The sequence below is a fragment of the Ovis aries genome, chromosome 3 (genome assembly GCF_016772045.2).
Source record: "Ovis aries strain OAR_USU_Benz2616 breed Rambouillet chromosome 3, ARS-UI_Ramb_v3.0, whole genome shotgun sequence".
Taxonomy (NCBI): Eukaryota; Metazoa; Chordata; class Mammalia; order Artiodactyla; family Bovidae; genus Ovis; species Ovis aries.
Genome location: NC_056056.1, coordinates 58459330 through 58485688, shown reverse-complemented (window position 1 = coordinate 58485688; position 26359 = coordinate 58459330). Strand labels below are relative to the sequence as shown.

At 40.1% G+C, this 26359-nt stretch overlaps 1 protein-coding gene across 5 annotated transcripts in view; it reads left to right on the top strand.

Moving 5' to 3' along the window:
* Positions 1-3492: 3492 nt before the first annotated feature.
* LOC101107266 (charged multivesicular body protein 3) overlaps positions 3493-26359 on the top strand; it is an 87556-nt gene continuing 64689 nt past the window's right edge. Inside the window, exons 1-4 of one of the 5 annotated variants that reach the window (XM_004005891.6) lie at positions 3493-4763; positions 7107-7246; positions 16942-17057; positions 24155-26171. In XM_004005891.6, the coding sequence (XP_004005940.2) occupies positions 4538-4763; positions 7107-7246; positions 16942-17057; positions 24155-25730 (2058 nt within the window). In that variant the 5' untranslated portion in view covers positions 3493-4537 and the 3' untranslated portion in view covers positions 25731-26171. Of the gene's footprint in view, positions 4764-7106; positions 7247-7292; positions 11923-15368; positions 15419-16941; positions 17058-24154; positions 26172-26359 lie in introns of those variants that run through there. The other 4 variants (XM_027966753.3, XM_027966752.3, XM_042246066.2 and 1 more) reach the window with 4 other exon arrangements.

Genomic DNA, 26359 nt, shown 5'->3' with positions numbered 1-26359 from the left:
GGCTACAGTCCATGAGTGTGCAAAGAGTTGGACACAAAGAACAACTAACACTTTGATAAAAATAAAATTTAAAGAGTAAATTAAATCATCTCATTTCATCCAGCTCAACCAGAGACACTAACTTTCCTTTTCTCTAAAAGTAATTCTTTATTTTAAATTAAATACAAGCAGTATGTCATTTTCAAAGCAATTTTACATTCACTACCTTATTTAATCCTTACAGTAAATGGCTCCACGGGGTAAGCAGTCTATCCCATTTTATAGGTGAGAAAAGGGAGGTTTAGAGCCATCTTGTGACTTCTTAACAAGGTGACACAGTAGTAGATATTAGTCTATCCTGGACCAAGCCCTCTAATTCTGGTTCTCATGCTTTTGCCACAATACCAAATGACAAGGCATTTCCGCTATCCCATGAGTGAACAGAATCTGAGATATAAAATCAAGAATCCAGACTAGCAGGCTAGCTGTCAGAAAAACCAGATTAGGAAAAACAATAAATAATCCAAACATCCTTTTGTCATCTTGGTCTTTGAACAGAAATTCTACTTAATCTGCCCAGCTGGGCAGAGTGGACACGGAAATCATCCTCCTGGGATCCCACATGCCACAACTAAGTGTTTGGGTGTTGCAACTAAAGATTCCACTTGCTGCTGTGAAGACCCCACATGTTGCAACTATGACCCTGTGCGACCACATAAAGAAATACATTTTTTGAAAGCGAAGAACTAAAAAGCCTTTTGATGAAAGTGAAAGAGGAGAGTGAAAAAGTTGCTTTAAAACTCAACATTCAGAAAACTAAGATCATGGCATCTGGTCCCATCACTTCATGGCAAATAGATGGGGAAACAGTGGAAACAGTGACAGGCTTTATTTTGGGGGGCTCCAAAATCACTGCAGATTGTGACTGCAGCCATGAAATTAAAAGACACTTGATCCTTGGAAGGAAAGTTATAACCAACCTGGACAGCATATTAAAAAGCAGAGACATTACTTTGCCAACAAAGGTCCATCTAGTCAAAGCTATGGTTTTTCCAGTAGTCATGTATGGATGTGAAAGTTGGACTATAAAGAAATTTGAGTGCCGAAGAATTGATGCTTTTGAACTGTGGTGTTGGAGAAGACTCTTGAGAGTCCCTTGGACTGCAAGGAGATCCAACCAGTCTGTCCTAAAGGAAATCAGTCCTGAATGCTCATTGGAAGGACTGATGCTGAAACTCTAATACTTTGGGCTCCTGATTTGAAGAACTGACTCTTTGGAAAAGACCCTGATGCTGGGAAAGATTGAAGGTGGGAGGAGAAGGGGAAGACAGAGGATGAGATGGTTGGATGGCATCAGTGGCTGGATGGACATGAGTTTGAGTAAGCTCTGGGGGTGGGTGAGGGACAAAGATGACTGTCGTGCTGCAGTCAATGGTGTTGCAAAGAGTTGGACATGACTGAGCTACTGAACTGAACTGAACTAAACCTTGAGGGAACAAGGCCACAACTGTTGAGATGGGACGCAGTTAAACACAAAATGTCAAAAGTGTTCTTTAATAACTCCTTTCCAGTCCTCAGCTCAATTTTCCCCACCTGCCCCTCTAAGAACCCACCTGCCAATACAGGAGACAGAAGAGATGCGGGTTCGATCCCTGGTGGAGAAGATTCCATGGAGGAGGAAATGTCAACCCACTCCAGTATTTTTGCCTGGAGAAGCCCATGGACAGAGGAACCTGGCGGGTTACAGTCCATAGGGTTGCAAAGAGTCAGGACTGAAGCTACTTAGCACACACACAGCCCTCTTTTATAACCGTATTTGAGTTTTCGGTCAGTCTTTCCCCACCAGTGAGTACAATTTGAGGTGAAGATATATGTCAGGGTTTGGACAGCAATATTATCCAGTTAACAACATCATTGTAACATGCCCAAGGATTCTGAAATTTCAGAACCAAGCATTTTAGAACGTCTAATATAGTCTCCCACATTGATCTGCTAGCCCCAGAAACAAAGCCACACTGAGGCTAGTTAAGACACAGAAGCAGAGGCCAAGAGCTGATTGTACATTTCCATACTTCTCTGATTCTTTCTCCCTGCCCTGTGTCGGTCCTTACTAAATCCTCTTCCAGCAGCTGGACATTGAGATCCCCTTGCTTCCTTTATTTTAAAAGGGTACCACTCTGAGGCTACATTCTCATGGACTACTCTTTGCCTTCCATTCCTAATTGGCTCCAAGACTGAGAATCAAACCCCTATTCTTCCTACAACTTTCACCCCTAGTTCAAGACATTCAAAAGCTTTGCACAATAGCTAACATTTCTCTTGTAATTTCTGGGTCTTTTTTTTCCTCATAAGGGGGCTGGTAGAAGTCAGCCTTACTGATTATATGTATGCAACCCTCTTCTCCCTCAAGACTGGCACAGAGACTGACATGGAGAGTAGGTTCTATTTGGGGTTAAACACAGAACCCCCTACTGTGTGCTCAACCACATTACTCATTTCATACAAGTTCCTCTTGCTAGCAGTGCCTTACTCAGGGAGGGTAAGGAAAGAAAACAGCAAGGAAACTTTGCACTGGTACATATCCACAGGCAACAACCCTTTGTCCTGGGAACTCAGTGCTTCAATACCTGGCTTTTTATCACTCCTGAGACTGAAAAGGCAAGGAGTGAGGAGGGCCTTGAAATGGACAGGGACTGGTGGGCCTAATTCTGGTTCTCCTTTTGGCCAAAATTCTTCCAACACATAAACGTACAAGCTACTACATCCTCACCTAAAGATGGCAAATCATTGTTTTCCAGGTTTCACCTTCTACCACCTCAAACCAACTGTGCCAAGATTTCCCCAGTTAACTAGGACTCGGCAAAAACGTACCTTTTGATTTTTACCTATTTTAAGAAGTCACTCTTTGCGTGTCTGACTCTTTGCGACCCCCTGGACTGCAGCACACCAGGCTTCCCTGTCCTTCACTATCTCAGGGAGCTTGCTCAAAGTCAAGTCCATTGAATCAGTGATGACATCCAACCATTTCGTTCTGCATCGTCCCCTTCTCCTGCCCTCAAATTTCCCAGCACCAGGGTCTTTTCTATCGAGTAGGTTCTTCGCATCAAATAGCCAAAGTATTTGGAGCTTCAGCATCAGGACTTCCAACGAATATTCGGGGTTGATTTCCTTTAGAACTGACTAGTTTGAATTAACTGCCCCATTTTCACCGAAAAACACACAAAGCGACACAGTCCTAAGTCCAACCCTCAGACAAGATCAATCACTAAAACATGTGCAAGGCAAAAGAAAGGAGAGAGGAAAAAGACACTGGAGAGGCAACTTCGGGAGAGCTCTAGAGCACGCACCGTGTCTGCAGATGGGCTCTGCTTGCTTGCCCCTAGGCTGGGGCGCCCAGTTCCTTCCCCACACCCGCCTCTCCTCAACGCCGCCCGCGGGCGCTCCCCTCTTGGCCCCGCCCTCGCCCCGCCCTCCCTCTTAGCCCCGCCCTTCCCCCGCCCCGCAGCCGACGTCAGTTGTTATGTCTCGGCTCCGGCCGCGGCCGCAGCTGATCCTCTACTCTGGAGGCGACGGTCGCGGCCTCGTGAGGTGGCAGGGACGTCGGGGACGGCGGCCGGGACCCGCGCCGCTCATCCGAGCCGGGCGGGAGCTTCGTGACCGGGAGGCCGCCCGATAGCCGTCCCGGGGAGCCGTCTGGGGCCTATTTCTGCTTTTTTTCCCCTCCCGGACCGTCGTCTCGCGCGCCCCCATTTCCTTCTGCAGACACTGCGACGCCCCCTCCCGGGCCGGGCCGCTTCGCGGTGCCCGCCCGCCTGAAAGGCGCAGCCTGCCTGCCTGAGCGAACCTGGAGCCGCCGCCGTCGCGGTGTCCGCCGCGCTTCTCGCGGAGCCTGGGCGGCCAGCGGGGCCTGGAGCCTGGGCGCCGGGCGCGGCGCTGCAGCGGCCGCTCCTCCCCGCGCTGGGCCCCGGGCCTGGCCCGGCCGAGCGCCGCGCCCTCCTGACCGCGGCCGCTGGAGCCCGGCCTTGGCCCGGCCGGCCCCAACCGCCTCCTGGGCCTGCTGTCGTCCGGCCCCGGCCTGCAGCCCGACCCCCGCTTCCTTTGTGGACCTGAATGATTTTTTTTTTTTCTTTTGGCCTCCCCCTTGCCTAAGATCACGGTGCTGGAAGGCCGACCCCGCCACCTCGATCAGTGCCTCCCCGCCCGGGGAAGCGGCCCTCCTCTTGTTTTTCCCCTCGGGCTCTTCCCGCGCCGCCCTCCTATCTGGGTTTAATTGATGGAGTTTTTTTAGTACTCCCCCCCCCCCGGTTTTTTTCTTGCCTCTTGACGGGAAGGCCCCGCGCGAGTCCCTGCGTCTCTGCCCCTGGTCATCTGTTCCTCACCCCGACACATACCACCCCCCACCCACCCTGGTCCACCTGCCTCCCGCCGGGGATGGCCCCGCGGTGACGGCAGTCAGGACCCCACGGCGAGCTGGTGCCCTCGCCCACGCACCCCGCGAGTCTACCCTCCTCCTCTCCGTATTCTGAGCTCTCTGAAAAGAGAGGAGACGCAGGGGAAGATGTGGCTGAAGCTTTTTTTCTTGCTCCTCTATTTTCTGGTCCTTTTCGTCCTGGCCAGGTTTTTTGAGGCCATTGTGTGGTATGAAACTGGCATCTTTGCCACCCAGCTGGTGGATCCGGTGGCGCTGAGCTTCAAGAAGCTGAAGACCATCCTGGAGTGTCGGGGGCTGGGGTATTCGGGGTTGCCCGAGAAGAAGGATGTCCGGGAACTGGTGGAAAAGTCAGGCAAGTATCTGCTCCCCGAGGGTCCCCTCTACCCGTGGGCGAGAGGGGTGGTCTCCCAGGATGAGTCGATACCTCGAAGGGTTAAGTAGATTACTTCCAGAGCCGCCTAGATTTTCTTTGTCCAGTTTTTCTACCCCCCACCCCCGCCCAAAAAAAGAAAAAGGAGTAAACCCCAGTTTTCAGAAGGGGTCTGGAATTATTTGTAGGGGTGTTGGCTTGTCTTCCTAAGATTATTTTAAAATAACAGTTTCAAGTGCCGCTTCTTAGCGTTGTTTACGGAGTGGTTTCCCCAAAATTCGGAAATGTCAACCAGTCACAAACTGGAAAGCATGATTTGTCAGTTGAAATTCATAAGGCTGTAAGAAAAGAAGAACCCCCATAACGTTGTCTATGGATCGAAGCATTTGTCACCGTAGTAATAGCAAGTTACCCGGAGGGAAAAACATTCCTGAAGTATTTAATATCAAAGAAGCATTTAGGCCTAGGATTTCAATTTTATTTTATTTTTTCTTCCAATTTTATTGAGATATAATTGACGTGCAGCACTGTACAAGTTTCAGGTGTGTAGCATGATAACTTACATACGTCATGAAATGGTAATCACAGGTTTAGTGAACATCTGATGCCAAATTAAATGGGAAAACATTTTTTTTAAGATTTAAATTTGAAATAATGAGTCTAAATTTAGAGAAAGTGTACATGATGCAATATTAGCTTTTCATACTTTAAATTTGGTGAAAATAAGGTGGTTTTTTTTTTGTGGAATGCCTACCTTGTTTGTTTTGAAAGAGTTTTTTTCCATTTCTATAATGATTTTTTTTTTATTGTATCTTGGATGAAAACTGTTTTTTCCCTTCTGTACCACAAGCACTGCTGTATCAACTTAAATGGGTTGAGAAATAGAACTGAGCCAAGAGACATTTAACATGTTAACGCATGCAGTTACATTAACTTAGTTTTGGGGTAGGATTTGAGTGAGAAATATGCGTAATTTTTTTTCACCCCTGGACAAACTATATCTTTGTTTAGACACACTTCCTGGAAGGGGGGGGTGGGTACTGTAATTTGAGAAAGGCATTTTGGGTTGCTGTAGGAAGCAGTTGAAACTGATAGTTAACTTTTTGTTGTTTCAGGTATATCTGTCAGCTGTGTGTCTTTTATAAGACAGTTTTTTCCCATATTTAGTATCATACAGCCATGCAGTGTGGTAGACAAGAATACTAACTTCAGAGGACTTTAGCACCCACATGTTTGTTGGTTACAGTTAGGATCATTACTGGGACAGAAGAGTAAACATTCTCTGTAAAAGTGATACATTTTTTCTTTAAAGAAACATAAAATTGTGTGTTATTTGCATAAAACTGTACCTCTTGTTTACTGACTGGTTTTTGATTACTTTTATTTCTCCCATGGCTGGGGTGTAGTGTCGAGGGAATAGAGTAAGGTAAAAGGTCTCTAATAAATAAACTCTCTAGGTTTAGAAATAAAAAGTGCCTTAACTGCCCAAGCCAAGTCATTTTTCATGATTGATTTGATAACACATCTTTTTTCTTTTGATTTCGATTTTATTTAGCATTGCCTTCCTTTTGGCCTAAAAATGCTTGTAACTTTGAGCATACAAAGAGTGCACATAATATTTAAAGAATACACACAGCCCACAAAAATATGGCTCAGATCACATTTTATAGCACATCCAACAATTTATAAAGCAGTTTAACTTTATAGTTTAAGTATTTGCTGTGAATGGTTTTGCTGCTATCATCATGATATGGCGCTTGTTTTGCCTTGTGAACAATTGACAAAAGTTAATTTGATGGTAGTATTTTTATTTATTATTTCATGATACAATCTATAAATTTGCACTGTAAGTGTATATGAATATGAAATTTGTTCTTATAGATAATCTTTTGTATCTGACCTTCAAGTCAGATAAGCCTTGTTGCTATTTCATGCAGGTGATGACGGTCAATTTTGTAAACCCTTTTCTAATTTTTGTAAGTCAGAAGTATATAAATCATACTATTGAAAAATTTAAATAGTGTACTTAAATCCAGTATTTAAATAAAATACCTGGATACAAGTTAAATAATACTGTGATGGCTTTAGGGGCTGATATAAATTCAATAATTTCCTAATGAATTATGTGATAACCCCAAGACTGTTTTGTTCATTTTTGCCTGACACATAGAAGGTTCTTACATACTTAATGAATGTGTGAATATTAAACAGATGTATTCATGTTCTACTCTTCTGTAGAATGCAACGCAAGAACAATGACATCATATAGAATTAATTATTGAAACATGAGATTTTTGAAATCTTACTGTTTTTTATTTTCTTCAGGTGACCTGATGGAAGGTGAGCTTTATTCTGCACTCAAAGAAGAAGAAGCATCTGAATCTGTTTCTAGTACCAATTTCAGTGGTGAAATGCACTTCTATGAGCTTGTAGAAGACACAAAAGATGGCATCTGGCTGGTTCAGGTATTAGAAACAGTGATAGAAGTGAAATAATTGTTACCAAAATAGTAGTCATCAGCTGGTGACCCTTCTGTGTACTTGTGTCATCTTTCTTAGACATAATCAGTTCTCATGGGGAGGCTTCAGTGTCCACTTAAAGAGGTTTTGCAGACCGAGGAAAACGAACATTAATTAATTAAAGAGTGGGAAAAGGGAAGTGGTGGGGAAAGAAAATTGGACTGTTTAGAATCAGGAGAAGCAAATCCAATTTTGTTGTCAGAGCTTCATTAAGAAACACATGTATTCCTTTTATTTAGTGATTTGTGCTTTTTATCCCAGTTTTTATTCAGTGATCCAAAATCATTTTTGTTTTTAAAGAAAAAACCCTAAAGTAAAAGTAAAGGAGTCCTTTTGTTAGGGTAATAGCCAACTGTGTGCCTATAGAAGAAGCAGTGTTGTTGGAAATGGTCGGGGGCTTACTACTTTGCTCATGAAATTGATGAGATTATAATTTTAGACCCTGGCTCTTAGGCTGTCAAAACTGTGAGTTTTAGTTAGCAATTAGAGTTTTAGAGCTATGAAGGGCCTTTAAAAAATCATCTTTAATGCTTCTGAAAGTGTGGTTTATGTATCACTCATGGTAAATGAGTGGACACACATTACCATTTGGGTATTTTTATGTAAAGTAGAAAAATCAGTATTATATTGAACATGTAATTTCATAACATTGCTGAGAGAAAGTCTAAAGTTATTTAAAATTTTAAAAAGTAACTTCACTTAAAGTAATATCTTAAATAAATTAGCAGCATTAATTCAGCTAAAATTATAATTATTGAACCAGGATCAAGTCCTAGGTCCCCTGATTTCTTGTCCAGTGTTCTTGCCATTTCACATTAGGGTTGGCAAAGTTTTTGAGAACAATGACTGCAAAATAAGGTAGAAAAAGCTGGAGTTAGCAGCGAATCTAATCCTGTCACTGATTTGCAATATGATTGTGGACAGATTTTCTGTTGCACATGGCCTCAAATAAATACATTTACACCTGATGAAGATAGAATAGTAGTCCCTTAGCCTAACTGTTGACGTTTGGAAATTCTTTCAGTGATTGCATTGGATATCACATGACCTTTCCTTTACTTGCAATCTTCCTATTGTATTTGACCATTTATCCTCCAGTTAATGTATTAATAATTTGACATTTTTAAAATTCAGCAAGCAGAAAAACTGGGAGGAGCATATGGGTACTATCTATACATTATCCATCAAATTCTAGTCTATTTCTGTGTTATATTATTGCTATTGAAAAAATAAACTGTAATGTCTTTAAAGCCTTAATTTATAAATAGTTATTCTGTTTCTTTTCCCACATATTTAGTTCTGATAGTCTGATTGAGAAAGATTTGTGGGTTTGGTTTTGGTAATTTCAATTGTGTTACTGAGATTGAACTGAACAGCCAGTCCCACTGCCCTATGTGCCATGTTTGTCATTGAACAGTCCCATAGAGATGAGTGATGAAGAGGCTGAACACCTTCCAAAACTGGAAAACCCATGGCAAAAGTCTGGAAATTCTTTTGGTGTACAGAGTGTTGCCTATAAACAACAAACACGTTCTGCTTCACTAATTCACAATACAGTCTTAGCTTCTAAATGATCTACTATTTTTTGATACCATATTAAAGATAAGCATGGATTAAACTCCCTTAATACATTACAAAACTCATCCAATTTATTCATCAGTTAATTGTACACAAGGCCAGAGATACCCGAGAACATACACCAGCCTAACTCGTTGCTCTCTGAGGCAACTCTCATTCCAGTTGGGAGAGGGAGGCACTAACTAAATAAATATTTAATGTAATACCAGTTAATGGTAAGTGCTAAGACAAATAAGCAGAGTGAAGAGACGAAGAGAGGCAAAGAATTCTTTAATAAGGTGACATTCGCATGAAGAGAAGAACAAGTAATGAATGGTAGTGAATGTTAATGTTATAAGTTCTTATCACTGAGTTATTTTTCCCTGCGAATGTTTTTTTAACCTTCAAAAGTGTTAACAGTTAATGGTGCAGTAGCGCAGTTTTTCCAGTGACCTTCAAGATTTGCACTGATCACCGCTGTCTGGCTTGTGTTCCCCTGGGCCAGTGGCTTGCATCTGTCAAATGGCTGCTTGGGTTGAAAGAACAGTCTCTGGCAGGACAACTGAGAAGACTGAGATAGAAACCTCAGTTACAGTGTCCTCAGCACTGGACGCACCAGCTAAGTGAATCGGCACAGACACTTTTGACTCTTAAAAGAAAGCTGTGTTGTTGTTGTTTTTAATTGAAAAGACCTCAAAACAGAAGAGAAATATTCTCTCAATTGCTTGTCATTCTTTCAGTTCAGGTTATATTTCTTGGATCTTTTGTGAAGGACAGCATTCAGGGTTTCAGTTTTTAACTATTTGAATTATCAATCTTTTCTGTTTGTTTTGAAAGAAATCCACTCATTTCAGTTTGCTCTGTCATTGCTTCTGTTACTGTTTTAATCTGTGAGGGGGTATAGAACCCAACCAATTCAGTGTTCTTCATATTGCATTTATTTTAGGTAGCTTGTGTAAGAAATATTTAAGCATATCAAAATTCTTTTTATTTTTCCTCCCAGGTTTCTAATATCATTTTCTTACTCAGATGAATTATACTCTCCTTCTGTGTTTATTGAAGAAAAATGTAATTAGGTAGCAAATAATTGATAATTAGCACTTTATATTTCATATGTTATTGAAGGGATGTCTCGGTATACTGATTAAGGGGGGAAAGTCACTTTAATAAATGGATATTGTTGCTGTTTAGTTGCCACATTACGTCTAGCTCTGTGACCCCATGGACTGTATGTAGTCCTCCAGGCTCCTTTGTCTGTGGGATTTCCCAGGCAAGAATACTGGTGGTGGTTGTTCGGACAACAGAATACTGTTGCTAAGTCATTTGTGATCCCATGAATCCCTGTCCTTCACTATCTCCACTGTGATATAATAGTGGATAGAATACTGGAGTGGGTTGCCATTTTCTTCTCCAGGGGATCTTCCTGACCTAGGCATCAAACCCACATCTCCTGCATTACAGGCAGATTCTTTATTGCTGAGCCACTGGGGAAGCCCAACATAAATGGGTGTATGACTTAGCTATTCCATTACTTAGTTCATTCTTTTTCTGGAATGGATTGATAATCTAGATTGACTGATTAGCTTTTTAGGTGACACTGCATGTGAAATGACACTGCAAAAGAAAAAATTAGTTTCTGTAATTTGATTAACTCATTCTATATCCATTATGAGGAAGGAAATAGCAGCCCACTCCAGCATTCTTGCCTAGAAAATCCCGTGGACAGAGGAGCCTGGTGGGCTATAGTTCATGGAGTCACAAAGAGTCGAACACAGTTGAGCGACTAAGTACACACTACGATTTCTGTCTTCTCAGTAACTCATGAGTTTATTTTCTGAATCATACATGTTGATGATCTTCATATCTTTCTGTTAATTGTTTTAAGATGTATTAGCACTCATGACAGAGAAGGCAGTGGCACCCCACTCCAGTACTCTTGCCTGGAAAAATCCCATGGACGGAGGAGCCTGGCGGGCTACAGTCCGTGGGATCGCTGAGAGTCGGACATGACTGAGCGACTTCACTTTCACTTTTCCCTTTCATGCATTGGAGAAGGAAATGGCAACCCACTCCAGTGTTCTTGCCTGGAGAATCCCAGGGACTGGGGAGCCATCTATGGGGTTGCACGGAGTCAGACACGACTAAAACGACATAGCAGCAGCAGCAGCAGCGCTCATGAATTAGCCTTACGTTAGAATATTAGCATGCTTCTTTTTTAAAAAATGTTTATTTTACAGCATGCAGGATCTTTAGTTGTGGCATGCAAACTCTTAGTTGCTGCATGTGGGATCAAACCTTTGCCACCTGCACTGGGAACACAGAGTCTTAGCCACTGGACCATCAGGGAAGTCCCTATATTTCTTTTCATGTGAAATTTTCCATAGTTCTTCTATATTCTCTGTAATATGAGGTAGAAATAACTAATTTTAGTTTCTAAGGCAGCAGTACATATGGGGCATATTTACCAATAATAGACTATGTAATCTATGAAAGAACCAAGTCATCTTTTTTCAGTCAGCTCTTTCTAAGTTTTCCTGCTCTGTTCCTAACCTAACCTTATATCTTTAATTAGTTATTTCCAGTTGTGCAGATTCTTTGATGCTACTGCCAACCAATCTTTTTAGCATCACAAATAGAAGTTTCTTTTCTTTCAAAAGATTCTTGCTCAGCGAGGCAGATGGAATAGTACATAGGCTTCTGAAATTAAGAAGTTAGCATACATTATGGGTTTTATGGATTTATCCTGTTCTTAACATTTCTATTTCTGTATTTTGACTTTTGTTCAAAGAAGTTCAAGGATGGACTGTGCTATCTCCTCTCTACTGGCTCTGCCACATCATAAGGAATTTAACATCACCAGAGTTGAGGCAGCAATGAAAAGCATATGCTTTAAAGTAAAGCTTGAGGTCAATATTTATTGAAGTTACTATGTTAATACAGTTCCTGATTGGCTGAAGAGTTACTAGCTGTTTTAAAACTTTATTTTTTTACTCCTAGATAGTAGTTTTGTTCAAGGAAATTCTAACTTATTGCTCTTGTTACACAATGTAAAGGTGAAATACTTGGTAAGTCTTCCTTTATTTTGTATTAGTGAAAAAGCCTTTATTTGTGTTTACTCATAATGAAAGCTGGTGAGGCTACCAAAGAATTAAATGCTATTGAGTTTTGGTTTTATCGGTTAATCATCTTCACTTAATGATCTTATACAATTTGCATATATATATTTAGATTGTCTATGATTTGTTTAAAGTAGAAAACTCTGTTATAATGCAGTATTGAGAGGTGCAGAAAATACCATAGTTTCACACTCCTTTTATAGAGAGTTATTTAATTTAGCCTCTATGTTGTATAAGAATTGACAGTAATAAAAGGTATATAAAATGTTCTGATTAGTAATAAAACCCACCTCTGAAAAATAGGCAAAAATGTGTAGGTTTTTTCTTATACAAATGTAATACATGTGGAAGGTACCCAGCAATAACCTGAGACCCGGTTTCTCTTGGGAAGCTTAACTGAACTCTACAAGGTTGACATCAGAAAATATGGGAACTTAGTGTTTCACACTGTCAAACTGAGTTCCTTCCAGTGTGTGCTGAACCCAGTGTCATGAAAGGCAATTGTTAACATCTCTTCCCAACTCCACACTTAGAAATATCACTTTAGGAACTTGAAATCAGCTGTGTGGGAGGAAGTCTGTAAATGATAGAAATCAGGACTTCCATTTTCTTCTATAGAGCTCATAGTTAAACATTTACCAGCCAACCACTGGTTTCATCCATTCATCCAACCATCTAACAAATATTTATTGAAATATAATGTGTGCCAGCTGAACCTTGTGAGGAGGGCAAAGAAGATGAGTAACCTACAGTCTGTGCCATAAAACAGCTTACTGTTTGATTTACTAAAATGTGTGGGCCAATAAAAAATGTTAGCATAGATCATCTTTCACCGCTAATAAATTAGGTGGTCTGTAATGGTGCTTCCATCTTGAGAGATCCTAAAGAACTATTAGACAATGAAGTGGAATCTAGGAAAATTAGTACTAGGAAAAATTTAGTAGTTTTTCTCCTGGAAAAAAGTGTATTTTTAAATACACTAAATGGGAAGTTTTCATGTGTAACTGGACTCAAGAACATTGATGTGCAATAGCATAACCAGGTACTAGTTATGCTAATGTTTGTCAGAAAACATGCCAGGTGACATGTTGCTGGGGAAGGGATTTTCATTCTAACAGAAGTCAGCTTGGAGCCTTTAGATAACCTATATAATCTGAAGTAAAATGATGAGTTCAGTCGCTCAGTCATGTCCAACTCTTTGCGACCCCATGAACTGCAACATGCCAGGCCACCCTGTACATCACCAACTCCCGGAGTCTACCCAAACTCATGTCCATTGAGTCAGTGATGCCATCCAACTATCTCATCACGTGTTGCCCTCTTCTCTTCCTGCCCTCAATCTTTTCCAGATCAGGGTCTTTTCTAATGAGTCGGCTCTTTGCATCAGGTGACCAGAGTATTGGAGCTTCAGCTTCAGCATCAGTCCCTCCATTGAATATTCAGGACTGATTCCCTTTAGGATGGAGTGGTTTGATCTCCTTGCAGTCCAAGGGACTCTCAAGAGTCTTCTCTGGCACCACAGTTCAAAAGCATCAATTCTGTGGCGCTCAGTTTTCTTTATGGTCCAACTGTCACATCCATACATGACTACTGGAAAAACCGTAATTTTGACTATACCTATAGAGTCAAAAAAAATTTTTTTTTTTTGGAACACCTAAGGGATTTTTCATTTTTATGTGGTTCTGTTAGTCAGGAATTATTAAACTCTTAAAAGCAGGTATTAGAATAGCTTGCATAAATAAGGCTCTGGGGTTAAACACTGCCCCGTACCTGCTTCAGGGATGTTCCCATTTCTCTTCACACTCTTTTGTTGCCTGTGCTATAACCAGGGCTGCTTATATCAGTTATAGTGACCTAAATTGATTAACCCCGTGTTATAGTGTCATTGTAAATACAGACCTGAAGTGTTTGGGTTATTTGCAGCTTTGCTCAGGAAGTAAGAGTGAAAGGGGAGTTACTAAAAACAACACAGGGACTATGGCAATATGATTTTACAGAGTTTTTTTTTTTAAACCTGAGTAATCTGAAAAAGAAGTCAAGATTTCTTTGATTACTTAATAGATAAAAGAGCTACCATTTTAACTCTTCAGTGGTAGGAAAAGAAGTGAAGAGAAGAGAAAAAACCTGTCTTCTTGGATCTCCCTTATTCTTTAGATAAAATTTATAAAGTACTTTTAGACAATAGAAAACTGTGGAGGCTAAGAACTTACTGGGTAGTGTACCTGTGTGAACCTCCTTAGAAAGCACTTTTACCTACTAAGACCATGGTCCTCAAATTGCCCACCTGGCTACCTCCACCGTCTGAGCATTTTGGTAATACATGTCTCCCTCCATGAGACCTTTTATTTTCACCGAAGAGTACTATCATAGCCATTAGTTCCTTGCCTTAAGTTGTGTATTTGTGTATGTATTTATTAAGCATCAAAGTTACATTACAAAATGTTACATACCTATGTATGTCTCTGTAGGTATGAGAATGATAGTATCAGTGATATATGGCAAGGGTTATTGGACAGTAATGTGTTGACGCATAACGTGACCTTTTTAGTGTTTATTTATTTCTGGCTGCACTGGGTCTTGGTTTCTGAGAGTGGGCTTTCTCTAGTTGCAGGGAGCAGGGGCTAGGCCAGTTTTGTGGTGTGCAGACTTCTCTCGTGAAGCATGGGCTCTGGGGCTTCAGCTGTAGTACACCGGGTTTAGTTGTTCCTCAGCATGTGGAATCTTCCCAGACCAGGGATCAAACCCCTGTCCCTTGCATTGGCAGGCAGATTCTTAACCGCTTAGCCACCAGAGAAGTCCTAAAGTGAACTTTAAGTCACTCTTCACCATCATGCAGGTTCTCTTCTCCTGGTGCCCTTGAAATTTGTTAGACTCCCAGCGGAGAGCCCAGAGATGAGGCATTTGCACAGTCTCTTGCCTCACCCAGGCACTCATTGCATACACTCACTCCCCTGGGATTTCACTTCCTGGAGGCTTTGTGAACATGGAAATGGCCCGCCCTTCTAGATAGCTTAGTGGCCCCCAGAGTATTGTCCTATAATGTTGAATTAAATAGTATCAGTACTGTAACATTCATGAAAAGTAACTTGGCCTATATACCCAGGGCTTAAAATACATCAAACATATGGATTCATGATGACATAGGACATTTTTGGCTTTCCTTTAAGTTCTCATTTAGTTATTTCTGGTTTTAATTTTTGTTTTTAATATGTAATTTTTGTTTTTCTGATATCTCTATTGAAATTCTCTTAAAGTAGGAAGATAGAGAATAAAGGGAAAAGGTATTAAGAGTTAGAAAGGCTGAGAAAGAAGTCATTACATATTTTGAAGGTTAACCTGTATTTTCTTTTTTAAAAAAATCTTTTTCTTCTTCCAATCCCAATTGTGTTTGAAAGCTGTTTGCAAATTTGAAGTTAGAAGTTCAAGACTGTGGAATTTATTAATGGTAATTTTTTTTATATGTTAGAATCTTTGTGATTATGAAGAAAAATCCCATAGAAGTAGTAGTATTGATTCAGTCAGTTCAGTTCAGTCACTCAGTCGTGTCCAACTCTTTGTGACCTCATGAACAGCAGCATGCCAGGCCTCCCTGTCCATCAACAACTCCCGGAGTCCACCCAAACCCATGTCCATTGAGTTGGTGATGCCATCCAACCATTTCATCCTCTGTTGTTGCCTTCTCCTCCTGCCGTCAGTCTTTCCCAGCATCAGGGTCTTTTCTCTTTTTTTTTTTCCCACTTAAAAAAAAATATTTATTTTAATTGGAGGCTAGTTACTTTACAAAATTGTATGGTTTTGCCATACATCAACATGAATCCACCACAGGTGTACACGTGTTCCCCATCCTGAACCCCCCTCCCACCTCCCTCCCCATACCATCCCTCTGGGTCATCCCAGTGCACCAGCCCCAAGCATCCTTTTCAAATGAGTCAGCTCTTTGCATCAGGTGGCCAAAGTATTGGAGTGTCAGCTTCAACATCAGTCCTTCAGGTGAACACCTAGGAACGATCTCCTTTAGGATGGACTAGTTTGGATCTCCTTGCAGTCCAAGGGACTCTTCAAGAGTCTTCTCCAACACCACAGTTCAAAAGCATCAATTCTTCAGTGCTCAGCCTTCTTTATAGTCCAACTCTCGCATCCATACATGACCACTGGAAAAACCATAGCTTTGACTAGACAGACCTTTGTTGACAAAGTAACGTCTCTGCTTTTTAATATGCTATCCAGGTTGATCATAGTTTTCCTTCCAAGGAGTAAGCGTCTTTTAATTTCATGGCTGCTATCACCATCTGCAGTGATTTTGGAGCCCAGAAAAATAAAGTCGGCCACTGTTTCCACTGTTTCCCCATCTATTTGCCATGAAGTGATGGGACCAGGTGCCATGATCTTCGTTTTCTGAATGTTGAGCTTTAAGCCAACTTTTTCACTCTCCTCTTTCACATTCATCAAGAGGCTCTTTAGTTCTTCTTCACTTTCTGCCATAAGGGTAGTGTTATCTGCATTTAGTCAAGCATAGTTTAATAGAAAACATGTGTTTGACTCTTGGCTCCATAATATACTTTAGAAAAAAAGTGAAATTTGAACTTGTTGAACCCACACATGGTCATTTTTAGTAAGCTCATTTGGGTTATTTAAATTTTTCAGAGCAGAGAAATGACTCCAAGGTCCATTTTCTTCACAAGTTAATTCTAGAGAATAGGCTACATGGAGGAGAATATGGCTCACTTTTTAATTTGGTTTGACCCCCTTATGTATAACTGCCACAGAGTATGAGAATTCCCACAATGTTTGAGATCTTTTCCAGTAGAACAGTTGCTTTTTCTTTCAAGAAGTGCAGTGATAATATGATTATCCACTTAACAAGACCTAGGGATAGAATATGTTTTTCAGAAAAAGTAAATAGATGTAAATGGTTGGTTTGATGCCATTTTAGGTGATTAAAGTTTCTGTTTTCCTTCTTGGGAATAGGTCATCGCAAACGACAGAAGTCCTTTGGTGGGTAAAATCCACTGGGAGAAAATGGTGAAAAAGGTGTCGAGATTTGGAATACGTACAGGCACGTTTAACTGCTCCAGTGACCCCAGGTAAGTTGATGGCAGTTCTTAGAATTTGAGTTCTGACCAGAAGTTTTTAATGTAATAAAGACAGTGGTATTAGAAGCCTGTTTAAACTGAAAATTAATTAGCATGCTTAGCACAGTGTTAGTTACATGGGTGCTTGATTAATAGTTTTTGATAACTGGCGGTTATTTGCTTTCTTTCAGATCTCTTTTTATCTGGTTCTTCTGTGCTGTTTCTAACAGGGTGACTCTTTAGAGTATGTCTTTGGTCTTTTTTGTTTCAATTTTATTTCCCAAAGAGACTTCAGTACATTTATGGCTTTAGGTGACACCTTTGTGCTGATCTAAATCTTCCTTAATTCGAACTTCTAGTTTGCATTTTGACACTCGTTTCTATCTGCCCTACGAGTAACCCAGATGGAATATGTTCCCTAAGCCTAGTGTTCGAATTCATGTTCATCTTTTTCTTTAGTAAATCGTGTCCTTTCTGCCTTTTTCTGTCCTTTACTGTTTCTTTTTTTCATTTTCTCAGACAGGAATCTTTGCAGGCATTTTTGTTTCTCTTTTTGTCAACATTTCCAGTATTTAGTCTGTCACATTATTTTGTTTTACTATCCCATTGTTCTTCAAAATGCGTTTTATTTGAATTTCTGGTGCCTCCAAGGTATAACTTGAATTAGTTTATTTAATTATCCATTCAATAAATATTTAATGAAGGATTAGCATGTACAGCATGTTCTGTTTAGTGCTGAGGACAGGGCATAGCATATGTACATAGAAACCCCCATGTTAGATAGTTTGTAATGTAGGTAGACACGCCTGACTTATCTATGTCCCTTTTATGTGGTCACAGTGGGAGACCCATTGGCTGAAGAAAACCTGCCTCCACTACTGCTTAATCTCAGATTCTCCCACCCTTCTCCTTCAGGCTCATGTTTGCTTTGATTTTCCTCACTGTCCTTGTTTTGCTCACTTGTAACATAGGCTGAGACCTGTGGGAGGAGGACCCCTTAAAAGGTGAGGTTAAAAAGGGATGTTGTGTCTCCTCACTCACATGTAATCTCATTTACCCACAAAGCTCCCCTTCTCACCTTTACCACAGAATCTTGATTGTGTTGTGATGCCTTTGGTTTAAATGTCCATGGTAGCCTAAGTGTTCATGTTCTTATAAAAAGGAAATCATTCTTATTTCTAGCTTTTGTTTACCAAAGACAATTGCACTTGGTCTTATTCCATCATTCCCAAATAGAGTATAGGTGAAAGATTTCCCCCCAACCCCACTGGTGATTGCAATACCAGAATGAATGATAGTTCTAATATATTGATTTTTTTTGAGATAACACCAAAAGTCAGTACTTAACATAGCTAATTTATTGAAAAGTATTCAGAATTTTTTTTTAAATCAATAAACTAAATAGTACATTTAAATACTATAACTTTTAAATACATTAGAAAATATCAAGTAAAAACAAATATACAAAAATATAAAGTTTAAACACATTTCAGTCTAATATAAATTCTTAGATAACATTAATAGAGAACTCAAAATGAAACTAAGCAGAGTATAAAGTGAAAATAATCTGTTAAGCATGAAAACCTGAAGGAAATAGTATATTGATTTTTAATATAATCTTGTAAAGGAAAATGCGTCAGAAGTGTCATGCCGCTAAGTCGCTTCAGTCATGTCTCGGTGCGACCCCATAGATGGCAGCCCACCAGGCTCCCCCATCCCTGGGATTCTCCAAGCAGGAACACTAGAGTGGGTTGCCATTTCCTTCTCCAGTGCCTGAAAGTGAATTCGCTCAGTCATGTCCAACTCTTAGCGACCCCATGGACTGTAGCCTACCAGGCTCCTCCGTCCATGGGATTCTCCAGGCAAGAATACTGGAGTGGGTTGCCATTTCCTTCTCCACAGAAGTGTCATAATTGAGTCCAAATTTAGTACAAATTTTTCTAGCTTTTCTTTTGAAAATCCCTATTTGATTTTATACCAGCTAAGGAATGGTAAAGAGAAACATATAAGCTACCTTTAAGTTTCTGTTGAATCCTTCATCTTGATCTTCAGATAATCCCACCTCTTATTTATCATGGAGGGCTACAGTCCATAGGGTTGCAAAGAGTCAGACATGACTATCTGTCCATGGGATTCTCCAGGCAAAAGTGCTGGAGTGGGTAGCCATGCCCTCTAGGGAATCTTCCTGACCGAACCGTCGGTCTTGTGGCTCCTGCGTTACAGGCAGATTCTTTACTGCTGAGCCACCAAGGAAGCCCATTTATGATGGAAGAGACCCTTTTTGAGCAACTTTTTCTTTTTTGCTAACTGCAGCTATCATTTTTTGTTATTAAAGAGACATTTTTACATCATCTTCTCTAGTCTTATCACAAAGATAAAGATCCTGATGCAGAGTTATTTATATCTGTTTCAATATTGTCATGTTCATGTCCATTTATTTGGAAAGTCTGTTCTTGCCGTAGATGGTGTGCTTAGTCAGGGTCATTTTCTTTTTTTTTTTTTTTGAGGACTATAGAGATACAGAAGAACAAAATAGGGAGATAATAGAAAGTGTTCAGAATGTTAGTGCAAGGTGTAACTGGGCAGGGAATAGTGTTATTCAGCAAGCATTTTAATATGTTGAATAGTTTCATCATCCTGATCTCAGATTTTTAAAATCAGCAAAACTCTATCCCCTACTGCCTGTGTTGCTTTCTTTGACTGTAGTTCTTTCTCTGGGGCGGCCTCAGGCACAGCCTCCTCTGACATGTTGGGCCCACTGTAGAGTAGTACTTTCCTGACCTGATTGGCTCCCCTTAAGAACATTCAGAACCGCCACTCTGTGCAGCATCTGACTCTATCCATGGCCAGCAGTTTTCGTTTCTTTCCCACACAGCCATCTTACCTGGCCTCAGTTCCTTTCATTCCCCAACCTAGTGATCTGTCTCAGGGAGCTTTTCCCTGCCCGGTCTATTCTCTACTCTTTTATTCCCCCATCTTTGGAGAGAGTAGAAAGTGAGGTGGGATATTTATCTTTAAGAGGTTGGAGAGGCAGGGCAGGGATAGTAGAGAGTGGATGGAGGACCCTGGAATTACAGGAGTTGAGTGATAAACTGGCCAGGAGGGCTTATGGTGAAACAGTTATGTGTGGGGACCCATGGAATAAGCAGGGAAGGGAAAGGAAGGAGGAGACTGGTGAGTGGGACAGGAAGGCCAGGGAAGACAGTGACCTTGTCTGAAGAAACAACAGCTTATAAACAATACCAAAGGTTCTTTTAATTTTTTTTCAGTGTTCCTTTTTTAAATATAATGTGCCATACCAGAATGGCACACTAAATACCAAAACTCAGTAGCCATTTTTTTTTATCCTTTTTAGTCTTCAAATTGTCTAAGAGATCTCAAAAAGTTTAAGAATGGGAGGATATTTTTGTGATGTTGTCACTTTAAAAAGTTTTTTTGAATCAGTAAGAAGTTTTTATATGGATATATGGCAATATAACATTATTAAAAAATAATATGAATATTAGTCTTATTTTCTGTTTAACAGTTGGGTTTTAAGATTGATATGATATACTTCATGTGTTGTATTTCAAGTCTAGAAAACATGATTTAATCTGAAAGATACATGATGACAAACAAAATCTTATTGTCCTAGGTACTCTTAAGTTCTTCTGCAGTGATAAACCTTAAAACTATCAATGTCACTTATCTCTGAACTGAAAAGAAAGTACATAGTGCATTTGTTTTCTTCCATGAAGAAGTATATGAACTAAGACTTTGCCTGTTTTATGGGATAAAATTTTCTGTCAGAAAGACTATAATTTAACTTACGACACAAATCAGAAAAGCCAAATATTCTCTAAGGTGGTTATAGAAAGATGAAAAGAATGACTAAGAGTAGAAATGTGTCATCTCAAGTATCCCATACAATTAAAAACATAAAGCAAGTTAGATAATTAAGATGTAAATAAGACAACTATCTACTTGTGGTTTTGGTGGGGGTGGGGGTGGACGAAAAACTGGCATTCATGTCAGTGAATTATTATTTTTCATTGAACAAAGACACAAAGTAGAAGCTATTTTATTCTGTAGGAGTATATAATTTTCAAACCATTTCAATTAAAGTTGTATTGATATTAATGGTATCTGTGTTATTAAGGAAGTAAATCTACTAAATGACAAGCTGAGTTGTGGTTGCTAATCCTGAGTCACCCGGATAGTTTCCCAGAGTCATTACTAATCTTGTCTTTGTGACATAACATGTTGTCTTCACTTATCTTAAGTTGTATCATGAAATCCTGAGGTAAAATTGATATTGTCATCATAAAACCATGTGCCACGTATATCAAAGACTTCTTTCTCTCTTAATCTGATCATATAAATGTGTAATATGCTTATGTAATTTAATTAAATGTAGGCAATGGTAACCCACTCCAGTACTCTTGCCTGGAAAATCCCATGGACGGAGGAGCCTGGTAGGCTGCAGTCCATGGGGTCGCTAAGAGTCAGGCACGACTGAGCGAATCCACTTTGACTTTTCACTTTCATGCATTTGAGAAGGATATGGCAACCCACTCCAGTGTTCTTGCCTGGAGAATCGCAGGGACGGGGGAGCCTGGTGGGCTGCCGTCTATGGGGTCATACAGAGTCGGACACGACTGAAGTGACTTAGCAGTAGCAGCAGCAACAATCTATGCTTACTAAGTAAAGCATAATATTTATGATTTTCACTTTAGTATTCTGAATAGCACAATAAAAAAGTAAATACTTTTTACCATTCATTTACAAATTTGTAGTGAACAAAATGTATCCACCTAGTAGATTTTGTTTTTTCCAACTTTACTGAGGTAAATTCATATGTCGTAAAACTCCACATGGTAGGTTTTTAGGAAAGACTTTTTTTTAAAAAAGAAGGAAACTGTTTCACTGATTATCTCTCCACTGCAATACAGCAGCTGTTTTCATTTTCTGGTATCTCCTTTCATTCATCTTTTAGGTTTTTTTTTTAGAAGGAGAGGTTTATCACAAATATTATAGCAAGACCATGTTCATTTCCAAGAGGATTAGAGTCATGACCCCATTGGATAAAGCTAAACAAATGATTTAATTTTAAATTCTTCTATATTTACTCTGTTCTAAAATGGGAGTCATCCTTGAACTGAATCTCTTTTTTTTTTAAGCAATTTTATATTTACAGAAGAGTGATAAAGATAGTATAGAGTTGCCATATATAATCTTTCACCAAGTTTAGTTAGTATTTACATAACCATGGTATAATGGTCTAAAGAAATTAACACTGGTACAATACCATTTTACCAAAATTAAAAGATGCTTACTCTTTGGAAGAAAAGTTATGACCAACCTAGATAGTATATTCAAAAACAGAGATATTACTTTGCCGACTAAGGTCCGTCTAGTCAAGGCTATGGTTTTTCCTGTGGTCATGTATGGATGTGAGAGTTGGACTGTGAAGAAGGCTGAGCGCTGAACAATTGATGCTTTTAAACCGTGGTGTTGGAGAACACTCTTGAGAGTCCCTTGGACTGCAAGGAGATTCAACCAGTCCATTCTGAAGGAGAGCAACCCTGGGATCTCTTTGGAAGGAATGATGCTAAAGCTGAAGCTCCAGTACTTTGGCCACCTCATGCGAAGAGTTGACTCATTGGAAAAGACTCTGATGCTGGGAGGGGTTGGGGGCAGGAGGAGAAGGGGATGACAGAGGATGAGATGGCTAGATGGCATCACGGCCTTGATGGACGTGAGTCTGAGTGAACTCCGGGAGATGGTGATGGACAGGGAGGCCTGGCATGCTGCGATTCATGGGGTCGCAAAGAGTTGGACACGACTGAGCGACTTAACTGATCTGAACTGACATTACAGATTTTATTCCAGTTTCACCAGTTTTCCAATAATATCCTTTTTTCCTGAATCTCTTCTTAATCTGAAAACTTACTATCTTTGTTTCCTCTATGTTAAATACTCCTCTTCATGGTCCCCATTAAAGAGATGAGTGAGTATAAAAAACATAGGACTTGCTCTTTACTTGTTGAGCTTTTGTGCAGATTTCTCTGTGATAGTGTTTGTGTGCATCAGGCATGTGGTGGGTGCTTGGGTTAATAAATGTGTGCAGCATGGCTCCTACCCTCAGGAACTTGCATTCAAGTCAGGGACTCAGCATACAAGATAATCCATTTCCTTCTCTCTTCTTTGCCCACCTGAATCTAACCATTCTTCAAGACCTAATTCAGTTCCCAAACCTTTCATGAAATCTTCACCAACTCAAACTCCCAATGAAAGTCCCTTTGTTTGAACTTCATTTACGTTATTTAGTGGTAGGGTATATAGTTTTATTCTTTTGTCTCCTTCATAAGATTTTAAATTCCTTGTGAACAGGAATCATTTTCCTATTATATTTTGGATCTTACCAACATATAATGCATTGTTGTTGGTTAGTCTCTAAGTTATATCTGACTCTTTGCAACTCCACGGACTGCAGCACTCCAGGCTCTCCTGTCCTTCACTCTCTCCTGAAGTTTGCTCAAACTCATGTCCATTGATTCGGTGATGCCATCCAGCCATCTCATCCTCTGTTGCACCCATCTCCTTCTCCCCTCAATCTTTCCCAACATTAGGGTCTTTTCCAATGAGTTAGCTCCTCACATCAGGTGGCCAAAGTACTGGGGCTTCAGCTTCAGCATCAGTCCTTCCAATGAAAATTCAGGGTTAATTTCCTTTAGGATTGACTGATTTTATTTCCTTGTCCAAGGGACTTTCAAGAGTCTTCTCCAACATTGCATTAGTAGGTTCATAATAGATGCTGGAAGTATGTGTCAGTTCCCTTGACTCTAAGGCTTTTTAAGCTCTAAGGTTTTTGTTTGAAAAAAAAAAGAGAGAAAGGGAGAAACAGAGATAAAAACAAAAAGATGATAAAAAGCTTTGCTTTTCCTATTATACAGCTGCCAGGTATTGATATGACTTTTGATTGTTTACAGGTTATTTGTTTTGGGGGAGAGGGTATCTTTCAAGGGCTATGCAAATTATCAGGGAAAGACAAACTGTACAACAGGGAAGATAAGCAATCTAGCTCATCTAGCAGCCTTGCTGTTTACTTACAGTTCCCTCTCTTACAGATACTGCAGGAGAAGAGGCTGGGTTCGATCCACACTCATTATGTCTGTTCCACAAACAAGTACTTCCAAAGGGAAAGTCATGCTTAAGGAGTACAGTGGGCGCAAGATAGAAGTAGAGCACATTTTTAAGTGGATAACTGCTCACGCAGCTTCTCGGATCAAAACCATTTATAATGCTGAACGCTTGAAAGAAGAATGGAATAAAAGTGATCAATATTGGGTAAAAATATACCTATTTGCAAACCTGGACCAACCGCCAGCTTTTTTCTCTGCACTAAGCATAAAGTTTACTGGAAGAGTTGAGTTTATTTTTGTAAATGTGGAAAAGTGGGACAACAAGAGTTATATGACAGATATCGGTGTCTATAACATGCCATCATACATACTTAGAACTCCCGAAGGAATTTACAGATACGGAAACCACACAGGCGAGTATATATCTCTTCAGGCCATGGATTCATTTTTGCGCTCCTTACAACCTGAAGTAAATGATTTGTTCGTTTTGAGCTTGGTTCTCGTTAACCTTATGGCTTGGATGGACTTATTTATCACACAAGGAGCTACCATCAAGCGATTTGTGGTTCTCATAAGCACTTTAGGGACCTATAATTCTCTATTAATTATCTCCTGGCTACCTGTGTTGGGCTTTTTACAGCTCCCTTACTTAGATAGCTTTTATGAATATAGCTTAAAATTGTTGAGATATTCCAATACCACCACATTGGCTTCATGGGTAAGGGCAGACTGGATGTTTTATTCCTCACACCCAGCCTTGTTTCTTAGTACGTACCTTGGACATGGTTTACTAATCGATTACTTTGAGAAGAAGAGACGGCGCAACATCAACAATGACGAAGTCAATGCCAATAACTTAGAATGGTTATCAAGTCTATGGGACTGGTACACCAGCTACCTCTTCCACCCGATTGCTTCTTTCCAGAACTTTCCTGTAGAATCTGATTGGGACGAAGACCCTGACTTGTTCTTGGAGCGATTAGCTTTCCCTGATCTTTGGCTTCACCCCCTGATACCGACTGATTATATAAAAAACTTGCCGATGTGGCGATTTAAATGTCTTGGAGTCCAGTCTGAAGAAGAAATGTCGGAGGGTTCTCAAGATATTGAGAATGACTCAGACAGTGAGAGCACAGACACTTTGAGCAGTGAGAAGGAAGTATTTGAAGATAAACTGAGCATCATTCACAGTTCTCCAGGAAGAGCAAGTCACTGTGATGCTGAGGCTTGTTCCTGTGCCAATAAATATTGTCAGACCAGCCCTTATGAAAGGAAGGGGCGGTCCTATGGATCATATAGTGCTAATGAAGATATGGAACCTGATTGGTTAACTTGGCCTGCTGATATGTTGCACTGTACTGAATGTGTTGTATGCCTAGAGAATTTTGAAAATGGATGTTTGCTAATGGGGTTGCCTTGTGGTCATGTGTTCCATCAGAATTGCATTGTGATGTGGTTAGCTGGGGGCCGACACTGTTGCCCTGTCTGCCGGTGGCCTTCTTATAAAAAAAAGCAGCCATATGCACAACACCAGCCCTTGTCAAATGACTTCCCATCTTAACCATGTGCAATTTGTCCTTATAAGCTTTGCGTATCTTACAGCCTGCCTTTTTAATGTTAGTCACAATGTTTTTGTGGTTTGACGTTTAGTTTAATGTTAGTGCAGTGACAGGAAATACACATTATGCTAATGTTGATGACAATTATTTGGTTGCCTTGTGTGTCAATTTGAATGCATACTTAATTGTAAAAATTTTTATTTACAACATTGAAAATTCAGAAGTTAATGTTCTTTTGTAAGCACAAAGGAAGTATGATAGAAATTTATCCTCGCAAGACTTTACAAGGTAGGATCAAATTCTAGTGGAATTGAGGCAGTTTCTTATCCTAAATGTTTCCTTCCTTTTTACAATTTCTGTCCAGCACCTCTTGGTTAAATAATGTATGCTCTGAGACATGAAATTAAAACAGACCTATGAAATAAATTATTTTAAAACCAGAAGATTACAGCTTTTCTAATGTTAAATTATTTTTGATAAGGTGGCTGAGTGCTCTAAGTGTTTTGCTTGTTTCTAATTTCACAGTTGAGTCAAATATGGTTCTTGATTCATGTGGTGGAGGTGGGTGGTGGAGGAGACAGATTATGTTGCTGACACTGGCCAGAGGTGGTATTAGTCCTCCTTGGTTAGC